The 23,980-nt window shown below is 39.9% G+C and overlaps 1 protein-coding gene across 4 annotated transcripts in view; it reads left to right on the forward strand.

Moving 5' to 3' along the window:
- Positions 1 to 6,716: 6,716 nt before the first annotated feature.
- LOC137999639 (rho GTPase-activating protein 7-like) overlaps positions 6,717 to 23,980 on the forward strand; it is a 43,737-nt gene continuing 26,473 nt past the window's right edge. Inside the window, exons 1-4 of one of the 4 annotated variants that reach the window (XM_068845463.1) lie at positions 6,717 to 7,245; positions 14,037 to 14,101; positions 22,677 to 22,796; positions 23,817 to 23,868. In XM_068845463.1, coding sequence (XP_068701564.1) covers positions 7,116 to 7,245; positions 14,037 to 14,101; positions 22,677 to 22,796; positions 23,817 to 23,868 — 367 coding nt within the window. In that variant the 5' untranslated portion in view covers positions 6,717 to 7,115. Of the gene's footprint in view, positions 7,246 to 11,955; positions 12,029 to 14,036; positions 14,102 to 18,364; positions 18,577 to 18,995; positions 19,181 to 22,676; positions 22,797 to 23,816; positions 23,869 to 23,980 lie in introns of those variants that run through there. The other 3 variants (XM_068845466.1, XM_068845464.1, XM_068845465.1) reach the window with 3 other exon arrangements.

Raw genomic sequence — 23,980 nt, forward strand, 5'->3', positions numbered from 1 at the left:
ACCGGGGAGTAGAAAGCGTTTTTTGTTGACCATGACTCCACAACTGCCAGAAGGTCAAGGTTGTTAGTGAAGATAATTTCGCAGAGTCTCGCAGTCTTGTTCTTTATTGACCTAGCATTCCAGATACCGAACTTTTTAGCCAATCGGAGTGCCCCATTTTGGTCAGGTGCATGTATCTTGATACCCAATGAAACTACAGATCAAGAAACGTCCGAGTTACTTAGTTCAAAAGCTGATCAAAACACTAATGAAGACACTTTAATTCTAATGAACGTTTATGCTGATAAACCTTCGAACCTTCGGGGGGGGGGGGGGGGGGATACATATAAATAAACTACCCGAACACAATGCATTTTGAATTTCCCGAATATTCAAGATAAAACTTTCGCAGTACCTCTTATCATTAGCGTCCAGATCATTAAAACGAATTTGGACACCCAATAGTTCAGCGAAAGAGTATCAAGTTCCGGAATGTCTGCACTGAAGGCTTGAACCTTGAGTAGTTCGTAGTCTTTGTGAAAAGTCCACCGCACTCTAAAACCGCCACTTGTATCTCTCTTAACCTCAGCCATTTGATGAAAATGTTCGCATCCCAATTAAATTTATATTTAGTGGAAACTGGAACGGCCTCGTTTGCCGAATCACTTCTTTGGAAGACGATTTTCGCAGGCGAAAACGACGTGATTCTGACTCGCTCTTCATCACGCCTACAAGCGAGCAGAGTCTCTTTCGATCTTCCTAGATAAGTCGGGAAGAGGAAAGTAGACTCTGCTCGCCGCCTCCACATTCTTTGATTTGGATGAGTCAGTCCAGTTTCGACTTGTCAAACCTGTTTTTTTTTATTTTTGTGCATGATCAGTCGCCACGCGTCATCAATATTTTGAAATTTACAACAGCGTGGCAATTTTAACTGTTAGAATTTCCATGAGTTTTTCCTATATGTATCGGTTAAACTAGCCTGACAGAAACCTATAAATTTTTCACTAAAAAAATAAAATGGCATTTTTAAGATATATGGACTATCTTGAGTTTCCAATGAAATGATTCCTTGATTGTCTAGTGTTTGCCGGAGTTGTTCGAAAATATTCCGACTTCTTCTTCGTTTTGTGGCTACTGGTCACGCGTGACTGACACCGGATACATAAATTTTCAATTTTTAACGCATGCTCAATACAAAATGTGGAGGCGGCGAGCAGAGTCTACTTTCCTCTTCCCGACTTATCTAGGAAGATCGAAAGAGACTCTGCTCGCAGGGTACATCACGCCCTATTATGTACATTTATTCAAAAGTTCTACCTTTTAAACTCACCCAAATATTGAATATTCATTTCCTTAACAAATTACTATCACTTGCGTCATAAAAGAAAAGATCATCACATTACACTCGTACTTGGTAAACTGAAAAAAAGGTTGAGAAGGCATGTCAAAAATTCGTGTTTCATCAGGGGTTCCAAACACCTCGAAACAATAAAAAGCACTCCGCCTACGGCATCGTGCTTCATCTTTTTCCCAGTGTTTGGAACCCCTGATGAAACACTCGTATTCGTTTTTGACATATTAGGGACCTTAAGCAAAGACGACGACGACGATTACGAGAACGTTATCTAAAAATATTATTTCCCGTTACTGTAATAATTTTACGATTACTCCATGTCGTTCGACTTGGAAAGTGTGAATGCGCAATCCAAGAATAAAATTGATGAGAACGGTGTGGATATTCAGAGAGAAAATTGAAAATTCGTCGTCATGTGCTCTCGTCCTCCACATGACCTCAAAATTGATCATTTCACGTCGTTGTCAAGACGAGAACGGCAAAGAAATGTATCAAAATGTAAAACGCACGTGCAGGGCGTGCAAAGCTATTGCTTTTGTCCACTAAATATGCAAATTTGTGGCGTTCTCGTTGCCGTCGTCATCGTCCTTGCTTGAGGTCCCTATTACTTCAAACATGCCAACCTTCGTTAAAAAATCCTCGGCGTCACAAATTAGCAAATGGTCATTTAACACCATTCAAATCAGCAATCTAAATCGAAAACGAGCGAAAGTGAAGATTGTTTAATTTTTAGCAAGAATTATCTGGAAAAACGAAGTCAAACATTGGTTGGCAATTGCGGTCACATTTATAATTCTTTTGTCCACGTGCAAATTAGCCTACCAAGCCTCATTTTTCGAGGGTGGAAGCGGTATAATTGGATCTCAATTATTCATTATTCCTTTCATTTTTTCCGAGTTATTCGTTATTCACTATTGAAATTTTGTTCGATATTCTTTTTTTCCGAATTCGTTATTCCTTAACGGAACTGTGTAATTCTTTATTCCGAATGTTCAAACGCTAAATATTCCTTACTCGCTTTTTTTAAAGGTCGCTATTCATTATTCATTATTCCGCTTCCACCCTCGATCATTTTAGAGCAAGAATTCTTTTCAATTCACTGTATGGTATCGAGGCTTGGTAGGCTAATTTGCACTTCGACAAAAGAATTATAAACTGGCCTGCATTTATGAATAAGGTCTATGAAGTCATCTATTACCTTTGAAACCTTTCAGGCAAAATTTTATGGCTCTCTTTGTATTCTGTAGCACAGCATCATCTTGTATTCTCAGTCACTTTCCGATTCAGAAATGCTGGCGAGTTCACGCCGGCCATTTTTCGTTTGGATCATGCATTATTGACTCCTTAGGGAGTGAATAATGCTCAGTTATTCCGAGATAGCGAACCAACCAGATTACCAACCTCGTTCCCAGGGTCTCTCTGGAGCGGGGGAGACCCTGGGAACGAGGTTGCCAGATTACTTGAAACACCAAGCTCACAGAGTGCGTGTATACTAAAATGAGCTATCTCTGAAAAATTGAACTCGATACACCAAAACCTGTACGTTATGCAATAAATTATACATTGGCGAAACAGGTAGACGACTAGGTGGCCGATTCCGCGAACACCTTCGCGATGTTGAGAAGAATGACAAAGATGCATCAAAGCCAGTCGCTCGTCATTTTAATCTCCCTAACCACTCCAAAAAACACATGGCTATCTGCGGCCTTTCCCTAGGTCTAGGTACGACGGAAAGCCGCAAGAATCTACAACAAAAATTCATCTTCCAAATCGGAACCCTTAATCCTCACGGTATTAACGAACGCTTTTCATTTAACTAATATATTCCTATTTTTCACGTTGCCATGTTACCACCAATAGCGTAGCTCCTACTCTACTATAAAAACTACACGTAACCCATAATTGCTCGATTCGCTCTGACGAAGGGCTAACGCTCGAAACGTCAGCTTTTAGAATCTCTGCACGGTGGCCAATTTACATTATCAACTCCATTGATAAAACCAAATTTTTGTATACTACTTCCCCACAGACGCAGCACCAAAGGTTCTTTAGAAACTACCCCCTTCATTTAAACCTGTAGGATGCTGGTACTTGTAGTCAAATGGCGTCATCATGCAAATGTCTTATTCGAGCACCTCGAAAAACGTACACGACCAATGTTGAAAAATATCATTAACCTCGTCATACGAGTACATAGACACCGCGTGCGTTGTCACCGCTGTTTGTGTCTTATTTCTGATCAAACTGAGATGACCAAAGAAAAAGAGCATTTACGACATGGATTATGCAAATTTTGGATAATACCGATGGGGGATCAGGGAGAAAATTCCTCGCTTGGCGAACGTCCGGGTTTATAAGATGCTGGCGGTCGCGTAAGTTAGGGTATAAGAAAGAGACTGCTCACAGTTTCTACGGTCGGAGTACGCCGTATGCCATGGAACTGTATTAACATCATCTTCCTTGAAATATATGTATATGTCTTTTTTCTGAGGGCGACAATTAGATCATGATTAGTAGTTTCCGGACATAGTGAAGTGCTCATTGTGACATCGATTAAACTGTTCATCTTCTTTGTCAAATATATGCTGGTTTTGTGATATCAATTTTCTCATTCATTATTTGCTCACCTACCATATTCATCATACACTGAGATCCATGTTAAAATCGCGAATGCAGAGTAGATTCGGGAGCAGCAATTAAAGATAGCAGGGACAGAAACCAAGCTTGGAATGGAATCACTAACATCTTAGCAATTAGCTCGTCTAATGATGTTCATAATGATTCCAAAGTGTTTCCTGCTTGTTAATCCAACAAAGATTTTTTGTTCCCTAAAATATTTTGTATTTGTATCCTAGTCAAAGTTGACCACGTTCTTGTCAAACAAATTATTTACAAGCATTTAGGACAAGAGCAACATTTCTAGCCATTACAAGGGGATTTCGTATTTGATGGTGAAATTTTTGAAATATTGGTACCCCATTAAAAAAAATATGCAGTTCTAATAAGGACGTCCTGAAATAACGAAAATGTACTCAGTGATACAGAATTGAATTGTTAAGATTTTTTTTAAAAATCCGATCAGTAAGGAACGTGTTGGGATTTATTTTTAGTTCAAAGTACATTTCATTTATTCATAGTTAATAGAGGGGACTGGTTTGGAAGCTCGGCAAACATCAAAGGAGCAAACAAAGATGCCAAGATTTAGGTTGGAAAGTCCACGACCGTGCACAATCTTTTGTTTTGTTCTCATACACTACGCATGAATTACGTAACCAACACGTTTCTATTGGTTAGTCCCTCAGTACGGAGAAAACAACAATTGTGTTTTGTGCACGGTCAGGACCAAAAAAGAGAACAAAAACCCACAACAAACAAAGTTGTCGGGTTTCATAACCATTCCCGTCTATTAACTGTGATTTATTTCAGTTCGATACTATGGAACTTATTGATCTGACTACAAACCTTAAGATAGAGGAAAGTATATTCATTTTAGATGGGCTTGCTCAGGGGAACCCAACGGCCGGTTGTCTTAAAATTTGTCAGAATTACCTAAAGTGGTTTCCACAATGTTTTTAACGCTCGTTTCGTTAGTTTGTAGCTGCCCTTCAAAATATTTATCCCTTCGGATTTTCTAGGGGAACTTAACTTCTGTAGTAATTTCAAGGTGGCTTTTTGCCTCGTCCGAAGGTCCTAGCAATTGTGACGGGTTTGATCAAAAACCATACATTACGTCATTTTGCTTAAAATTTACCAGATTTTCAAACAAACTTTGGAGAAAATGGGATACAAGTCATAAATCTTCAAATGGGCCTTATTTGCGCGGCGGTCATCTTGGCCAAAGACAATAGATTTCATACCCCGAGCCTCGAGTAAAATTCTAGCATTCTCCAATGGGATTTTGAAATTTCTACCCACTCTTCAGACTCTTTACTACACTTTTGGTGCTTAAACCTAGGAGGGGACTTATGTCCCATTGTTTTTGCACCAGTACTGTTTGTACAAATCCTTAAATAAATAAATAAAAATAAATAATAGTAATAAGGCTGCCAACACTGTTAAAATAGTGCTCAATACACATACGTGTAGAGCTAAATCGTAGAAAGGTGAGGCTAATGAAACCAACACATGATTCACTGTTACTCCGAGTTTCGTGCTTACGCACTCATCAGACAGTGTCTGATGAGTGAGTAAGCACGATACTCGGAGTAACAGTGAATCATGTGTTGGTTTCATTAGCCTCACCTTTCTAATAAATAAAAATGAATAAATTTTCAAAAATAGCTAGGAAATCTGTTCAAAAAAATGTCTAAAATGATAGTGCGCTTCGAAAGTCTGAGTTCTAATATTCGAAAATTCTAGTCCATCTTCCTTCCAAACAGATGTTTACCGAAATTACTCGTTGGGTGCCCCTGTTGCCCGAGCCTTTCCGAGCGGAGAATTTGTTGTCAACGGTTTGTTGATTAAATTTCAGCGAGGCTCAGCGGATGATTGCAAATGTAATCGCATCCAAGCTTTATTTATCTCAGCCGATCGAGACTCATGAAAGAGGATTTTGGTAACATGTCACAGTCTCCAATGTCATGCAGACCGCCATAACTTAAGACCAAATTTTGCGCCGAACCGACAAAGCTCTGGTCGAACCGCCACCGCTTTGACTGTAGGAGCATTATATCCACCATCCTACTTCCGTTTCCGCCATTGTCTGCTTATGATTCCATGGATTTTCAACCTACTGTAGCTTTCCCCTCCGCTTACGTAGGATTTTTCTTCAAGAATGCGGGTTTAGAAATTTCCCAAAAGCGTGAATTCGGCGGATTAATACAAGCTTCGTTAGTTACGCAAATCCTGAAACTTACGCGCTATTTTTTCAGTTGCAACAGATAAGAAACAAGGAGTGCCTTTTGCTTCGCGTTGGAGGTCTTTAGGGAATGCGGAAATTAAATAAGGAGAGGGATCCACCGCAGAAAGCGAAATCACACCATGGCATCCGTGAGGTTACCTTGTCACCGACTGTCTAGAGGGATGTGAGTAAGAAGTGAAGCATTTTAATCGTTCAGGATTAAACGATTAAGCTTAGATGAATTTTACAAAATTGCAAGAGTTCAGCGATCATTCTCTGCACTCCTTTCATGGGGTTCTTTGGTTTTAGCCAATCGCTTTATTGCTTATTCACGACGACGGAGTCATCAATTTAGCCCCTAATTACTATAAATATAAACAAGTATGGTTACCACGGCACGATGATATATTGAGTAGTATCACTGATATACAAAACATGCTCTTGAAAAATGTCATAGAAGCCCATCTGCATGCGATCATTGAAGGACTTTGCGCATTTAAGTTCTAAGAATGACCTAAAAGCTCAAAATAACAAATTCTAATTCAAGATACAATATCACTGCAGTACCAGGCAAACTGGTGATAAAAAAAATCAACCAATTCAAGATTAAGTCCTATGAAACTGCCGCATTACGTTGTCTAGTACACTTCTACATTGTGGCTTCAGTCTAGGTTCCACGGTATTCATTTTTCATAGAACTCTATGAGTCGGCCACTTGTCGGGTACCGTGTGACCTTGCGTCAACGAACAACGAGTCAAAACAAAGTATCACATCCGAGAATGTGAAGAATCCATCGCAAAATAGCTTATGCGAAGTCTGACGGATATCTGCCGCACTAGCTGTGCTGTCGACATTTTAACTTAATCCGGCACGTACAGATTTTTGCACCAAAAGAAGAAAGAGTTTCATCCACGAAACATCAGCAAAATTACAAATTCATCATGTGCTCTATATGGTGCCTGTTTCTTTCACAAAAAATTCACCGCTTTGGTGCATCGAGTTCGTACAGTTTTGCAGCGAAAACGCAAAATCAACGACGATTCACTCTCGGCCTGGGAAAGTCAAGCAAAGGTTAGTCGGTTTTGTTTCTTTTGGCATTAACCTTAAACCATAACATGCGGACAACCAGTGATTGATGGTCTTTCCCGAAGAATGACATAGTTTTCTACTTTAATTGCAAAAACCAAGCACAACAATTTCGTTATAGTTCTGGGGGACTCTGTACTAGGCTAGGTTCTGCTCGAAAACTTAATTTGCTTCGCCATTTGGGCCAGACTGAAATAATGAGCTCTCGATTGTTGTCCCACAACGCTTAGACTTTACTCTTACATTCCGCGCAAAACGGGACTGAAATGTTAAATTTACTTTTTGGAAAAACAATTATGTGGGAGAGGGACATTTAGTTTTCAATGGAACCAATTTGATGTACATTTTCGTTTCATGTGTTTGTTTTATGTATGAAAAAGCAACTACTGCCAGTGATGTGTTGAATGAATACACGTATAAGATCTCTGTAAAAACCTGCCAGTGAAGTTGGCGGACACCATAAATTATTCAGTCTACACTGCAGTCAGTGATCGAGGCCGGAAAACCTGGGAATACATTAAAACAACTCCTTCAAACATTAAACTAATGTGTTATAAAACTTTATAAATAAAGCTAAATAACAAAACGTTGTCATCTCATGACCTTAAATCATGTGAATGGACAAAAAAACCTACTAATTCTCGAAGCTTGTAATTCGGTTTCGGCAAAGCGTCGGACAGTATAAATTAAGTAGAAAACTTGATTGCAAATAAAGTTGAGTATAACAATGAGTTCCCCTCCACTCCGCGACACTTTACCAAGAACATTACTGAGTGACTGAAGGCTTAGTTCAACAGTCGAATTTCGTAACGAGCCACTGGGAAATCACGAGCCAGTAAGAAGCGGATGGACAATTACGTTTTCAAAGAATAATATGCACTTGACGAGTTCATTCTCACAGCATTATTAAGAAACGACGCTCGGGCGAGCACAGTTAGTGAGTGACATTTTAGACGCCTTTGTGTACACCCCTGAAGTTCTTTTCAGGGAAAATGCTACTAAACTATGCCAATTGTGATGAATAAATATCTCAGATAAAGAGTAGGTGATTCGTTCGTTGTTTAGGCGAAACTCTTAAACCCACGGGTGTCTCTCGTACACTTCCAAATCTGATCATTGCGTCTCTCCCCATCCTTACAATTGTCGTAAATGAGTGAACAGTTGCTTCCGACCAGTAATATCTTTCCTATCCGTCAAAATTTGGATAAGCTCCATCTTTCATCGCGGGACATTTACCCCTGTTTACAGAATTTTATCCGCGTCTTGTCAAACTTTACACAATCAACAAAACCGAACTATTCGGCAAGAAATCGTTCCGTGACAAGTTGTTTTCTCAAAGAGATTACAGACTCTGGGCTTCCAATAACCGACATCTTAAAACTGACGTCTGCGATCCATTTTCCATTAAACGTTTGTACAATGCGTCATATTGGCTCGACAAACACCGCAAGGATTAGCAAACATATCCCGCAATGTCTGCTGTCGCGATTTCGAAGTTTCGACCGATCAACGAAGGGATCAACGTTTGAAATCCTTAAAAAAATTCTCATATTCTGTGATTCGGATTGAAAATGTAACGCAGACAAACTGAGTTCCAAGTCACAAGCCGCAAGCGACTCCATTCATTGCCTTTCATGCATGTTGACGAGCAAACCTGATCAGTCAACACCAGATTATAAGGTATTTTTATACAATACAATACAATACAATACAATACAATACAATACATACCTAATTGACCGCTCCCCATAGGGGCTTTTCAGGGCCAATGAAACACAATCAACGAAACAACAGAACACAACTACTACAACTGTTAAGAATCCCAACTGACTGGAGGCAAACCAGTTGGCTATTTACAAGTTCAGCTAGGAAGTTGAACCAGGGACTACCAGGAACAAATTCAACTGATGGTCAAAGCGGGTCTTGAACCCGGGATCTCCGGATCTCAGGGCAAGCGCCCTAACCACTGGGCCATACTGCCTCCGCAGAATTTTTAATTCTGTAGCAGTTTATTTCTGTCTCTCCCGTCAAAAAATAGTAACAAGACGGATCAGTGAATTGTTAACTCTCAGCAGGCAATATCTTTGTTGCCAAATTCTGGCTCAATCGTGACCATGATTATCCCGTTTTATTTTTGGTGGTTTCTGTCTCCGAGGCACCTGGAAATAGCCTCGATCTGTCGGTACTTACGTATTGAGCTTGTGAAGGGACAAAGCAATGACGTAACAGACCATCAGTTGACCTTAATGAAAGAAACACCGATGTCCGCAAAGGACTCACGACTCGGCGCATGGCAAACAAATTACAAACATATTCTCATGGAGGACGAATAGTGGCCAGTTTGATTCGTGTTCTGTTTATTTACCATTCTCGACCCTAGAGCTCTCCTCTTGACTGAGGGAGAAAAAAACTCTGGGAAACCCTGAAACAAAATGTCTCCTCATTGGTTTTCGTAAAGAACAATCAAAAGCGTCTCTAATTGGTGCATTCATGTTAGCACGAGCAGTAAGCAGGCGCCGTAAGGTTCAAATAGCCACTTTTTGGTTATAAGAACCATACGACGCATGTCACTGTCTCCTACATAGAGTTTCCCCGAGTCTTGGGTTGATCCGAGGCTCTGGTGACGAGAATGTTCATTTACTTAAAAACAGTGATGTTATTCAACTCGCACTCCAGACTGCGTCAAACGCGGAACTCGCAACCAATACTTTACAAACTGAATGGCAACCAGAAGTAAACTGCATGTGGAATATTCAACGCCCGCTTTAACGATAAGAGAAAAAACAACAACACTTGTTGCCAAGAAAATCATCCAAACACTGTCACTAGAGATCAATATTCTCGTTGACGGTTACGTCTTGTATAACAAGGTGATCATTCGTGTGTTTTGCTTCAAGAAAACACATTGCCGCGCATGTGCATCCGTGTTTGAGTTCTATGCCCCTTGTTTGTCGCATGGGGAAAGGGTTGAAGAGACCGCTCCGCTAATTACTCAGTAGACTGCCAAGTGCATGCAATATATCTATATCATTTGCTCTATTTTGACAGAATCTCAAGTGGAATTTTCAGACTACTAAGGTCTAAAATATTGACCCTGATGTCTTGCGAGATAGGACTATAATCAAAGGACTTTTGCTCTATGGAATACGCGATAAAAAAGTCACGGAATATCTCTCACTAAGTCAAAACAGTCCTCTGTGTTAAGAAATGATGAAAACAACAAACAAAAATGGGATTCCCCATTCGTTCCTACGACAAAGTCATCCTCGTGCTTCTGTGAAACTGACCTGTTTAAGAATTAAAGTGAGGAGACAGAGTGGCGCATTTTCTTGATACACATGGCATAGTCAATACTTTAAGTCACCCGCACAAACTTAACAGGAAGACAAAGATTAATTTGCTGAAAAAATTTGAAATTGAAGTGGTTGACATTGCAGTGTTTACATATCGCTCAAATATCTAATCTTTGAATAGTGCAGAGCTACAGTATCTAAAAAGCAGACATTGAATCCACTCTGGTGAGAGAGGTCCAGCTTTTGATCGGTTTTTAAGGGACGTACAACCTACATCACAATACTTTGACGAATAGCAGTAGGCACAGCTTAACCATGAAATGACGCAACCACCGGCCACCCAAAGTCAATAATAAATGAGCGGGGAAGCGCGAGATTTTAAGCCAATCACTACGTGCTAAAAGACAAACCGTCATTCCATTAAATCCACTCTAAAAATATGCATGAATAGCCCTGTTCACTCCCCTTAATTAACTGGACATTTTCCCTTGTTTCCTGCTTCTGCCGAGTTCAAAAGCCAAAGCAGGACTTGCATTCTTATAGTTCAAAATCTATATCAGACCGCTAATCGCGAGGTCGGGAAAATCGTAATTAACTGAAAGATTGGGGCAACGGATCAATATTGAGCCAGGAATTACATCTGGGCGTGCAGTTTAGTCCCTTGGCTTTTACAACTTCACAGGTACTACTGTAGCAAGGATCAATTTGTTTTTCTTTTATTCTTTCGAGGAACCTTATTTTGAATCAAACCAATGTAACTGGTGTGATATAAGTGAAAATTTCATTGACGTAACCTTGAACACAAATTCGTTGACTCCGGGCAGCTTTGAAGAAAAAAAGACCGAGCAGTTCTTGTTCATCACTTAAACATTTCCTGCCTTTACAAATTAAATAATGCCTCACTGTGGTCTAATCGTTTTTGAAACATGCCTGATTTGACATTCTGTCAATAATTACCACAATTATACCTCAATTAAGGTATTTTCCATCGTCAGAAAAAAAGAAGCGGCCTATAAAATTTCTCTCAAACCTTAGTATTTGCATGACTTGTGTTCGATTCTTGTATCTCCTTTCATTTTTACGGTTCGCGATCAAATAAAACATGCCATGTGTTTGGTAATGGTTTTCGTCTGCAAAGTTTGGGTGCGTTTAGAACAATAGCTCCGACCAATCAGATTTCAGAAGACCACCTTCAGCGTGAAAGAAGACAAACATTTTACAGATCTCCGACAAACTCGTATCAGAATTCGGGCTTCTTAGTGGTGAACTCTTTAAGTTCTTTTGCGGCAGAGGTTTAACCCGTCCCGACCTCAGCCAAACTGTCACATCACAAAAACGTACGAATTTCGAAATGCTGCGGGTTGTGGGACAGAATGCTTTCGTCAAACAAGCCGGGTACGATTAGTGATTTACTTCATCTCCGTTTCATTAGCACACTGCAGAGAATCAAGAACTGAATTCAGCCTACTTTCAAGGTGAGAATTACTCGCAGCGAGTATTGCCAAAGCGGTCCTTATGAGCAAGAACTAATAGGTCTAATAAGACACTCTTTATGAACTAATCACTTTGAATTGAATTGTTTTAAGGGTCGTAGTCGCTACTTGTTTTCGTTTACATCACGAACTTAAACGTGATAAATTTACGGCTGTAGATTGCAGAATACCCGGTCACTTAATTTGCATACGAATAGCGTCTATTGTTTATATACCAGAGAAGACACACAAGATTGAGAATTGTCATTAGCAAAACTAAGAGGATTAATTAGAAGGTTTAAGAGCGATGCTTTGGAATTATCTCAAGGTTGCCGTAAGTTCCTTGACAGTAATGAGCAAAACACATGAACTAAATAATTAATCATTGTTGGGACAGGGTGAGCTCTTTCATTAGGCTATGTGCAGAAGGTCTGATAAATAAGCTGGGCCTATTGAGATGTTCTTTTATCGAATTAAAGCACAGTTCCTGCTCGTTTATTGCAAAATAAATGTCGGGATGAACTCGCCTCCACTGATTTAAGTGTTGACAGATAAAATTCTAAAACTTCGTATAGCCTTTCAAATTGCTTACAAACAACCAAGCTACAGAACGAATGGAGTGAAAATCCTTTTGCATGTCATGTTTAATTTTAAGAGTTTCATTAACTTTCACGAAGGGTACATTTATTTATTCACTGACTTGCGGTGGCTGGTGGTTCTGTTGCTGCGGAACGCAAGAGAACTAGAGCAGTTTCCCCCAGCCTTCTAGCGCCGCTCCAAAAACAACCGCCAGCTACGCAAGCTGTTCAAGCGCTCACATGACATGCACCACGTTTTGGACTATTTAAAGTATCTGACACTTTTTATTTTGACTATTTTCCCAAAACGATAAAAAGTAGAGGGCTGCAAGAAATAAATAATCAAATTGTTTCGCTGTTAGTTTCTCCGGTTGATGCAGTATCCTTGTTAAACGGAAGTCAGAAGTTTAATTCCTCCTGACAAACGGGCTGTTTGACGCAAATTTGAAATTAGTAGCATTGATAGCGATAAAGTGTTGCCGACCCATTTTTCCAGATCCAACGATTGTCCAAAATCATTCATGCGTCTCCTCAAACTTCAAAAGCATTACTAAAAAAACCACACAACGTGATTCAACAAAAATTCGTATGCATTCTACGAGTAACACCGGAAATTTAACTAATCAAACCTCTTTCCGTTGTTGTCATAACGATTTTTCCACCGGAAGAACGAGAATGAGGAGTCTGAAAAGTCCCAAACATGTCAATGATTCTTGAACGTCTGAAAAAAAAAAAAGCGGGCCATAGGCCTGGTTTTCACTAGCGACGCAAACACGAGAAACATACGCAAACTCAGTAGTGTTTTCACCATTTTTATCTTTTGTTAGAAGAGAAGAGCAGACCATAATTAACTACAAGTTAATGCGCATTAGTATGTTAATTGTGTCAATTTAGTGACATCATGGGACAGTCTCGAACTCTGTTAGTCAGTTGTATCTTCAGAATTGCAAGTACTGGAAGAAATTAACGATGCTGTCTACTTTTCCTAGACTCCGTTGACCGGCTTCCCAACAATAGCTCTTATTATTATTGAATGTAAGGGTGCGTTCGATTGACCATATTCCGGAATAGGAATACATGGAATAGAAGTTAAAAATCCTTAGTTTTTACGGAGATTCACATGAAAATTGTCAAACACTTGCTAAAATGCTATTTTAAACATATATTTATCATCCTTGTTGCTTCAAAACGCCAGACCTACCGTTTTAAATCATCACTTTACGTATTCTTATTCCGGAATAGGGTCAATCGAACGCGCCCTAAAACTAATCCGAATGTACGATCTCTCCAAACCACTGACTTTGCTCAGCTAAATCAGTAAACCCTGTTGTAGTTTTTGTTGTTTGCAATTCTCTTTCGGTCTCATCTCTCGAAAGTTACGAACTACCCCTTGTCAGCAAACAATCTTCAAAGTTTCTTCTCATCTTTTGCAGCCGGATCCCTCGTGCGAACCACCTTTATTATTACCAAGCCAATCAGCTACATGGATATCTTGTCGGTGAGTCGTTACTCTTATTACCCTCCATTCCTATTATAAGGGAGCGTAAGCAAGCGCGTTTTTGAGACGCGGACGGCAACCGGAAGTGAGCCGTTTTCCCTTTTAACTTGTCTTCATTCAACCACATTTATATTCTCTATTTTCGAATTCCCCATAATACACTTTGTTTGCCCCCCAAATTTTGCATAAACCATTGTTTTCAAATGCTCTTGGGAATATGCAGTGTCGCCAAGAGCATTTGAAAACAATAGTTTATGCAAAATGTGGGGGGCAAACAAAGTGTATTATGGGGAATTCGAAAATAGGGAATTGCTAAGTATCTTTTCTCCATTAGAGATGATTAGTATAAAAATCTGGGAGACACGGGAGACACCATTGTCCTGAGACTTGAAACGTTCTTCCAGTTGGCGTCCGCGTCTTAAAAACGCGCGTTCTTAAGCTCACAAATATTTATTAGGGAGTTTAAGCAAAGACGACGGCTACGGCAACGAAAACGTCGGTCCAAAATATAACTTAGCGCTATCGCAAGTATTTCGCGATTAATCCGTCTTGTTCACCTTGTACAATACAGGCGAACTATCCTGTAACTGAATGGGTACGAACGGTTTTAAAGTCGCAACAGAAAATGACTGTTTCATTGTTACATGCTCACGTTGTCGTCAAAACCTAAAATAAGGTGATTTCACGTTGTTGTTTTGTGGAGTACGGCAGAGAAATGCACGGAAATTCGTGTTGCACGTGCAGCACGACTATTTTTCCTTTTTTAAACAATAATATTCTCGCTTCGTGGCGTCCCGGTAGCCGTAGCCGTCGTCTTTGCTTAGAGTCCCTATTGAAACGACGACGGCTAAGGCAAAGACACAAAGCAAGAATATTATTGGTTCAAAAAGGAAAAATACTCGTGATGCACGTGCGGCACGCATTTCAGTGCATTTCTTTGCCGTATTCCGCAGAAGAACAACGTGAAATCACCAAAATAGGGACTTTCGGGATCGACGAAAAACGTCACTTCAAAATATAAATTTGCGATATCGTAAGTCTTTCGCGATTATTCCATCTCGTTCATGTCGTGCATAGTACAGTATGGGCGAAGTATCTCGTTCACGTCGTACAATGTGGACGAAGCATCCTAAAAATAAATTGGTACGAGCGGTTTAAGAGTGAAATTAGAGAATGAAAGATTCACAGTTGTACGCTCGCGTTGTCCCCAAAACAGCAAATTTGGTGATTTCACGTCGTTGTCGTGCAGAGTACCATAAGAATATGTGACAAAACGCGCGCCGCACGTGCAGCACGATTCTTCTTTGTCTTTTAAGGCCGGTTTACACGGTACGATTGGTCGGCCGGTTTTGTCGGGCCGATAAATCGTACCGTGTAAATTGTGTAAAATGTGTAATTTTTCCTCCAAAGATCTCCCTTCCCGTTGTCCTTTTAGCATCCACTGTTTCGAACGCTTTAATTTTTTTCAGTATTTGTGTACATTACCCAACCCCAGTCCCTTTGATTGACATGGCGATTTCTATCTGAGCGTCGGCCCGATTTTTTGAATCGGACCGATTTATGGGTCGCTCATCGGCTGTTAAAATACACGCAAGATTTGCGATCCGACACCGTAGGGCCGATAATAAATCGGGCCAACAAATCGTACCATGTAAAACAGCCATTACCCAAGGATATTGTTGTTTTGTGGCGTTCACGTCCACGACCGCGTCGTAGATCTTAACTCCCTACTTTCAGTTTTGACGACAAACATGGGCATACAACAATAAGCTGTTTTTTTTCAAAGTGAACATTAAAGATTTGTTTACTTTCAAAACATTTCCTACCCATCCAGTGACAGGCAAGTTCGCCCACCCGTATTGTGCAACCTGAACAAGATGGAATAATCGCGAAATACTTACGACAGCGCAAAGTTTAATTTTCGAGTAAAACGTTAAAGGTTTCGTTGACGTTCTCCTTTCCTTAAGGCCGGGACACACTAGGCGATAAGTCGCTGCGACACGTCGCGGGGACAAGTCGCCGCAACAAGTCGCCTTGTGTGGCACGGTTAATTTCATGAAAATCATTGTCGCTGCGATCAGTCGCACGAATTCAAACCAGTTTGAATTCGTGCGACTTATCGCAGAAACAAAATTAGCGTACGCAGCGTTGTCGCATCGTGTGTACACTTCCGGCAACAAGTCGCTGCGACAAAATATAAATGAACCAATGAGAGAGCGTCATATGGTCAGCCATATTGAATTAGAAAACTAGTTCACATTCCCTCTCATACGAGATCACTGGGTGTGCTCCGAACAGGCGTCGTGTCGCAGCGACTTGTTTTGCAAGTAGTACACATGGAGCAACTTTTCGCAGAGACCTGACGCTGCTACTTGTCGCCTAGTGTGTCCCGGCCTTTAAACTCTCTACCATAAGAATGCGAATCTTACGCTGTGGACAACTGTGGGTGAACTGTGAAAATGAGCGGATGCCGGCGATATAGCCATTTATCTCCCCCGGAATTGAATCGACACTAGATCAGTTTTGATCTCTCAATCAGATGCAATGTAACAAAAAGTAACTGAAGTAGGTACAAGACACAACTGAACCCTCTACAGGGACAGTAGAACAAGGTATCTATTTATAATGCCATTCAAGTGGTGATAATCCTATGGATGATCATGATTCTCTTCACTTTGTGGCAAGGGTGCATGTAAGAGGCCAATTTGACCAATCTGAAGTCGATTTTTTTTTTTTACCATCACAAGAAATTGAAACCACTTTTTGACAACTTCGTTCCCAGGTTCTCTCTTCTCTGCCCCCATTGTCGTTGAGACATAGAAATCAAATAAAATCAAACTTTGGTTTTGAGGAGATGGGAAAAGCGGAGTACCCGCAGAAAAACCTCTGGGAGCAGAGTAGAGAACCAGCACACAACTCAATCCACATTTGCCGCGGAGCCACATTGGTGGGAGGCGCGTGCTCTCACTACTGTGCCAGTCCTACTCATCAGTCCGTTGTTTGAATAAGGCCCTGTTTACAAGGAGGGAAGGTTACCCTAGCACTCACACATTTCTTCGATTTTTCAGCAATGTGTTTCAAGGCAGATGGGGTTACCCCTTAATTTTTAGCTGTTAATGCATCTTTTTAGAAAAGCACGCGAAATGATTAACCCTATTTGAGCGCTAGGGTTACCTTAGTACCCTAGCGCCAGTGTAACCCTGCCTGCCTTGTAAACACTCTGCTAGGGATAACTCGGCTACCCGGGACAACGTTTTGCTGGTTTCCAGACCCTTTAAATGTTGACAACAAAAAACCATCATTTAGAGTTGTCCCGGGAGATGGGATAACCCTACCTGTCAAATTTTGCTTGTAAACCCGCGCTATCTTTGACCCTTCTGCAAGGGTTACCCTCCCTCCTTGTAAACAGGGCCTCAGAAATCAGAACATGTTGTGTTAAGTCAGCAGCAAATCAGTAGGAACCTCGTACCTCCATCTCCCACTTTGTCTCTATGAAGTAGCGTTTTTCCTGACCAATCGATTTTTAGAACCTTTTTCGCGCCATTCGTTGTCATGGTAAACCTCAATAACAATTCAGTAGCCAATCAGCGCTGAGGTCTCTCTTTTTTCCCGCATTCGGCCGCCATCTTAGATCGCCCAAAAATAATAATAATAATAATAATAATAATAATAATAATAAATAATTTATATAGCACGTTAATCCGTTTAGCCAAAAGGCACTGTTTACAATAGTTGTTACCTATGAAAATTAAATTCTCATAAAAAGGAATATATGTATATATATTAATCTAAAGTGTCAGATCAAACTAATATGTTTTAAAACTTATCAGTCGGAGACAACACTCCTTTTCATAAAAAGTAGTCGCATAGTTTGTCTTCAATTTCATACTGCTCTCATTCGGTTGAGGTAAGCGTTACGGGGTAATTAAACGCTGTAAAACCTAAACGTTCGCGAAACGAACCTCGCTATGCCCGGAGTCGACGCCCGCAGATCATTTTTACATATAGGACTGTAGACCAGCAAGCTATAGTAACGTTTACGATCGGTTGAGTTACGAAGAATGGAAATTTTTTCTGTAAAATTGGGTTCGTGTGGTGGGCAGAAAAGTCTTGCATATTATCATTCCATAATCTCAAGTAATGTTCGTGGCCAAAAATAACTCACTAAGGTTATTTTCAATTTTAATGAACTATGAAAGGTCAATATCTCAAGTGGTATTGGCGATAATTTGCTTCTGCTTTGCATAGAATTTCGTGATCGCGATTGAACTCGATCAGTCTTCAATACTGATGAGTGCGTGGTTGGGGACGCTTGCGAGCGTCGCTAAATCGCAAACATTGATCCTTGTTGGGTGCTTAACGTGGTATGAAACGAGTTTCCCATCTCAATGGCAAAGAATCGAATCGAACAAAACATGAAGACGGGGCTCAAAAGGAGGCGCCATATGGGTGGAACCTGGCTTTTAATGTTAAACGTAAGTTCTTGTTATGGTGCTAATCCTATTTTTATGACATTAAGTGTCGAGTCACGTTTTACGACTCTTCAATTAGCGTGCCTCGACCGCCCAACAACATCATTGTGCAACACACAATTATGGAACCCTCTCACCTTCACTGCCCTGAGGTGCTGTTCAGTTGTAAAACTCGGAAATAGGAGTAACTACAGAATACCTGTCACTAATAATTGTGTTCTTGTAGCGGCATAAAGATAACTATTATGCTTTTATAGTATTTCGCAATAGCAACTTTAAGGGAGGTTAGGGTTTTACAAAACTAGTAAACTTTAACCACAGAGGTCGTCATTTCCGATTGATTGCGTGGGAATGAAACAGTTCTTTGATTTAATTCGTTGAATTCTTACGGCATCGGACATTTCAATGATAGCAAAAGGACGAGAATGTTTATATCGAAATATTGAGATCCTAGAGGAAACTCCACTCATCTCCCGTAGACGTACTAGGAAAGCTTATCAGTTCAGACTTTCACGGTATAAATATTGTCGGCGTTGCCAAATGATAAGCAAGCAGCAATAAAGAACAGCTCCCAATGGTCGTCACAACAGCGAAAGAAAGGAAGACGGTAAGGAAGGAATAACGACCCCACAAAGAAAGATAATATTTATAGAAACCTGCTTTTTTAATCTTTTCTACAATTGGCATGCAAGTACGATAATCGAGTCTTTTTTTATTTTACAGTAATCGCCTTTAGAGGCAAAAAGGATTAAATAAGAGTATTCCACCACAGTAATAATTTCGAATGATGCTCAAATAAATTTGACAATCGCACCCCTATAAATGGATATATGGGTGCGATTAAATGCCGAGCAAGTGCTGTATCAGTACAAATGTAGCAACAACCTTGTTATCACTCACTCGTATCCATTTAATGCCGGCCGTCTTTTAATCCAATAATTGTCGACTACGACATATTTCGAACGGTTCTGCTTCAAACAAATCCTGAGAATAAAAAAGAAAATTCGAATCGTTTGGTACCAACAGGTCAAAAGATTTCGTCTTACGGAATTTCGAAAATACCATAATACTCTTTGTTTATCCCTTCAAATTTTGCATAAGCATTGTTACCAGTTTCTCTTGGGACTTACAATGGTCCCAACTGAAAAACAAAAACAACGCTTCGTAGGTTCATCCTCGGAGCTATGAAACTCACACATGACGCAGAGTTTTAAAAATTGAGAAAAGAAAACAAAGCCCAAAATTCGTTTCTTGACAACGGCGAAACTTTATTGGATCCAAATTTCATCACCATAATTAAATTTTCACGTTATTTCAGGGGCACCCAACGAAAATACGTATTTTAGTATTTAAACGGTAGATATAGGCATATTTTTATCCCCCAAAATTTTTTATCTGTTCGGATTTCCTAGCTGAAAGTCTAGTGATCCGAAAATTATAGGGATCAAAAATTACCTTTTCGAAATTTTGAGCCAGAAAAAAGGCTACCGAAAATTCTAGGTGACCCTTTTAGGGTAAAAATCCGTTAAAAAATGGGCAACTTTACCATTTTTAAGATGTTCGAAAATCCTAGGAGCGGCAGGCAAGCAAGACATTTTACAAGAAATGTTCCGAAAATTCTAGATCTCAAATCGTCTTCCGAACAGATATTTTCCGAAAATTGACGTTGGATGCCCCTGTTATTTTAGGGTGTTTAGGGAAAGTCTTCAGATAATCACGAGTATAAACTCGAAAATGGTAATGTGGAATTCCCATACTGATAAAATTATCGTTACATCACAAAGAAGATGATGCTGAGCAAAAACGACCTTTATCCAGGCGATTTGCCACAAACTTGAAAAACGTCGGGCCGACTTTTTTCGAATGATGGGGGTAGTTTCTAAAAATACTGTGGTGCTGCGTCGGTGGGGAAGTTGTATACAAAAATTTGGTTTTATCAACGGAGTTGATAATGTAAATTGGCCACCGTACAGAGATCTAAAAGCTGACGTTTCGAGCGTTAGCCCTTCGTCAGAGCGCTCTCAGTTTCAAACGGTTAATACGTTCAACCAAAAGCCGCATTGTGTCAATTAATACCTCCCAAATAGCTCGAATTATTTCTTTTCCTAGAACGCGCACGAGCCGCTTCTCAAACTATTTAATGACTCAGTTATGCACCTGAACATGGTATTGGCAAAATCATCTCATTCCGAGAGAAGCTGTCATTTTTTGTCAAAGACAGTCTGGAAAGCTTTTTCTGTCTTCATACACTCTTTTCTTGTCATACGAACGTCTAATTTTGGGACTGCATGAGGCTGGACGTTCTTTTTTCGCGACTTGAGCCTGAAAACGTGCTTAACAATGTTCTTTAAAGTTGTGTGGTATACTAAGGCCCTGTTTGTGTGGAGAAAAGTTGTCCTGGATAAGACGGTCACCCTCCAAGCCAAGTCAACTTTTACGAGCGTTTACAAAAGAAACGAATGTACCCTACAATTGTAGCTTTTGTCCGAGTAAAGAGCTCAGTGCTACCTCCGTTTCGATCGTAAGGAGACTGGGAAGACAACGCTCGCGCTTGTTCTCTTCGTCTTGCCCATCTTGCCTTGACCGAGTTGACCCGGCAAGGCGAGCCAAAGTGTAATTGGCCCGGCTAGGAGGGCTACCCTACGGTCGAAAAATTGTGACTCGGCTAGGTAGGTCACCCCTCTAGCCGAGGCAACTTTTTCCCTCATGTAAACGGTTCGCCGTGTTTTATAAGGGAATTGTAGGGGTAGCTGGGGTAGGTGAGTGACCCTTCTACTTTTCCCGATATAAACGGGATCTAAGTTTAACTACAATCTGAGATGTTCTTCATGCCACATGTAAACCACATTGTTAATGTTAAAAACGTCCCTATGATTTGAGTTAAATGTCTCGTCAGACTTGAGTTAAAATTACATTTCTTTTACCTTCAATTATACTGCTCAAAAAAACAAAAACAAAACAAGTGAGCAAAGTAAAGACCTTCTTAACTGACTCTCAGCGTGGGTATGTTCTCACTATGTCCCTAAAATTATGGTTAATCTCCGCGTCCTGAACGTTCTTATAAACAAAGAGTGTATTTAATCAGAGTGCTTTCAAAAGTCAAAGAGACGAATTCAAAACATTTATTTCCGGGATTGTTGCACTGATACAGAATGTGATAACAGTGATATTATTATTATTATTATTATTATTATTATTATTATTGTTATTGTTATTTTTATTATTATTGTTATTGTTATTGTTATTGTTATTGTTATTGTTATTGTTATTATTATTATTATTATTATTATTATTATGCAGTATGTTGTACGTAAGTATGCTTACAGATATAAGTAGGAAATGGCACTATTGTGTAACAATCCCTACTGTTAAACCTATTTACAAACCAATTGGTGATAACTAATTATTATTGTTATTATTATTATTATTGTTATTATTATTATTATTATTATTATTATTATTATCATTATCATTATTATTAAAGATTTACGCCGCCTTGACAGATTATTCCAAGCTGATTTTATACCAGGAAGTATTAGGATCTCAGCAACTTGCAGGCAGGCATAATTAATACTTAATCAAGTGTAAAACCACTTGAAGGATTTATCAACTTCCGACGGCAATACAACGGAGATAATCAGCTGGAAGTAGTATATAACACTAGCATAACTTACTTTTGTGCTCGAAATCAAGAACTCATTAAGATCTTTTAAGGCTTATGCAACCAAAGCAAAATGCAGGATCAGATCGAAGATAGGCCGGGCTCACAATACACACCATTCACTGCTCTGCCAGTTATTGCTTTCCAACTTTAGCAAGTACTCATGTTCTGAAAGTGTTACCCCTGTTCACTCCCAGTGAGGTGTGCCTCTTGTGAAATCTCGTTGTTCCCCTACAAGATAAAGGGATTCTATGAAACTCTCTTGATTTTGACCCAATGTTCACGGCATTGTATTGATTACGTATACAATGGAGAGCCGAAGCCTCATATTTTCTGTACCTGTTGTGAAAGCTTGTTATCCTCCCACGCGCTCGAGTAAGAGTTTTAATGAACGTCGTCCTTTCAATCTTCACTTAACTTTTACTTTGCCGTTTTGCTTTAGCGAATGGAGGCCTCAACTCTAGACGATATTCTCTCGTCTTCAAGCCCCGGGAGGAAATCTCCGGCTGTAGATGACAACGAGGGAAATAGCACCTTTTGTTCAGACGAGAACGACAATGAGGTAGAGCAAATTTGTTCGAGTGGTTTTTTTTTTTTAGGAAATTCAAATGAGCTTGTATTGGCTGAAATTGTTTGTATGTATTGTCAATCATGATTTCTCCCCTCAGCGTTTCACTTTTATTCATGATGGGGATTAAGCTCATTGACAAACGGAATTACAACGTCAGTGTCTGAGACTGACAGTCATATTACATTTTGACACTGAGGTGTAAATTGTTAAAACTTGCGTATTAAAATCTGGACATTTGACAAAGAACCGGCCGGTAGAAGGCCATGTCGAGATTATCCACACACAACTTCAACAGTCTAATTGTGGTAAACCACGATATGAATTGTTACCATATTTGAACTGCCCAAATTGAAACATATGTGAATTAAAGTCGAATTCACCAGTGACCAACTCCCAGTTGGCGTTAGAGTTCAGTTGGTAGAGAACAGTGGAGCGTAGTATTGCAAGGTTACAAGTTCGAGCTCAGTTCAAGCATGGATTAATTTTATTTCCAACTATTGTGTTTACCTGAGTTGGCACTCTTGCAATGCCTTACGATACTGAGGCCAAGATAAAACAAAATTAGAGAATTCATGTTTTCATTTTAAGTATATTGTCTTGTCCTTTCTACTCGTCTTTTACGCAATGCGGCCATAATGAGCAGCTCCCGTTGGCATGGTATTTTAATCTTCTCCAACTCAGTTGACTAATGGCGGGAGGAAGAATGCTATAGATAAGGAACATAACCCCCACAACGTCTCTGTTCTTTGTCTTTTGGGAGAACTTTTAAAAGTAATTTTTAACAGACAGTTCCGTGTCAGATCCTTGCCATCTAAGGATGAACAACCACCGTTATGAAATAGTCAGGAGAAGTTTGGCGCCAATTCTGATCGCAATCATACATATTCAAGACGGTCAAGTGCGCAGGAATGCACTTGTAATTACAGATGCTCTTGTGCGATTTCATGGAAATCGTTGCTTCGCAAAGCAATGATTATTTTACGCTCTAAGCGTCGGATTTTTCAATTTCAGGCTCCTCGATCGCAAGTGATTGAGACAGAAGAAGAAGCTACGCGTCGTCTGGGTAAGCACCCTTTTTTTCCTCTTTTTTGTAGCACATTGTATCAAACATTGCGCCATATTCCTTTTTGTCCAACCGTTTGGAAGCTTGTGTGACTTCTGGAAACCTCTATGTT

The sequence above is a fragment of the Montipora foliosa genome, chromosome 4 (assembly GCF_036669935.1).
Source record: "Montipora foliosa isolate CH-2021 chromosome 4, ASM3666993v2, whole genome shotgun sequence".
Classification (NCBI taxonomy): domain Eukaryota; kingdom Metazoa; phylum Cnidaria; class Anthozoa; order Scleractinia; family Acroporidae; genus Montipora; species Montipora foliosa.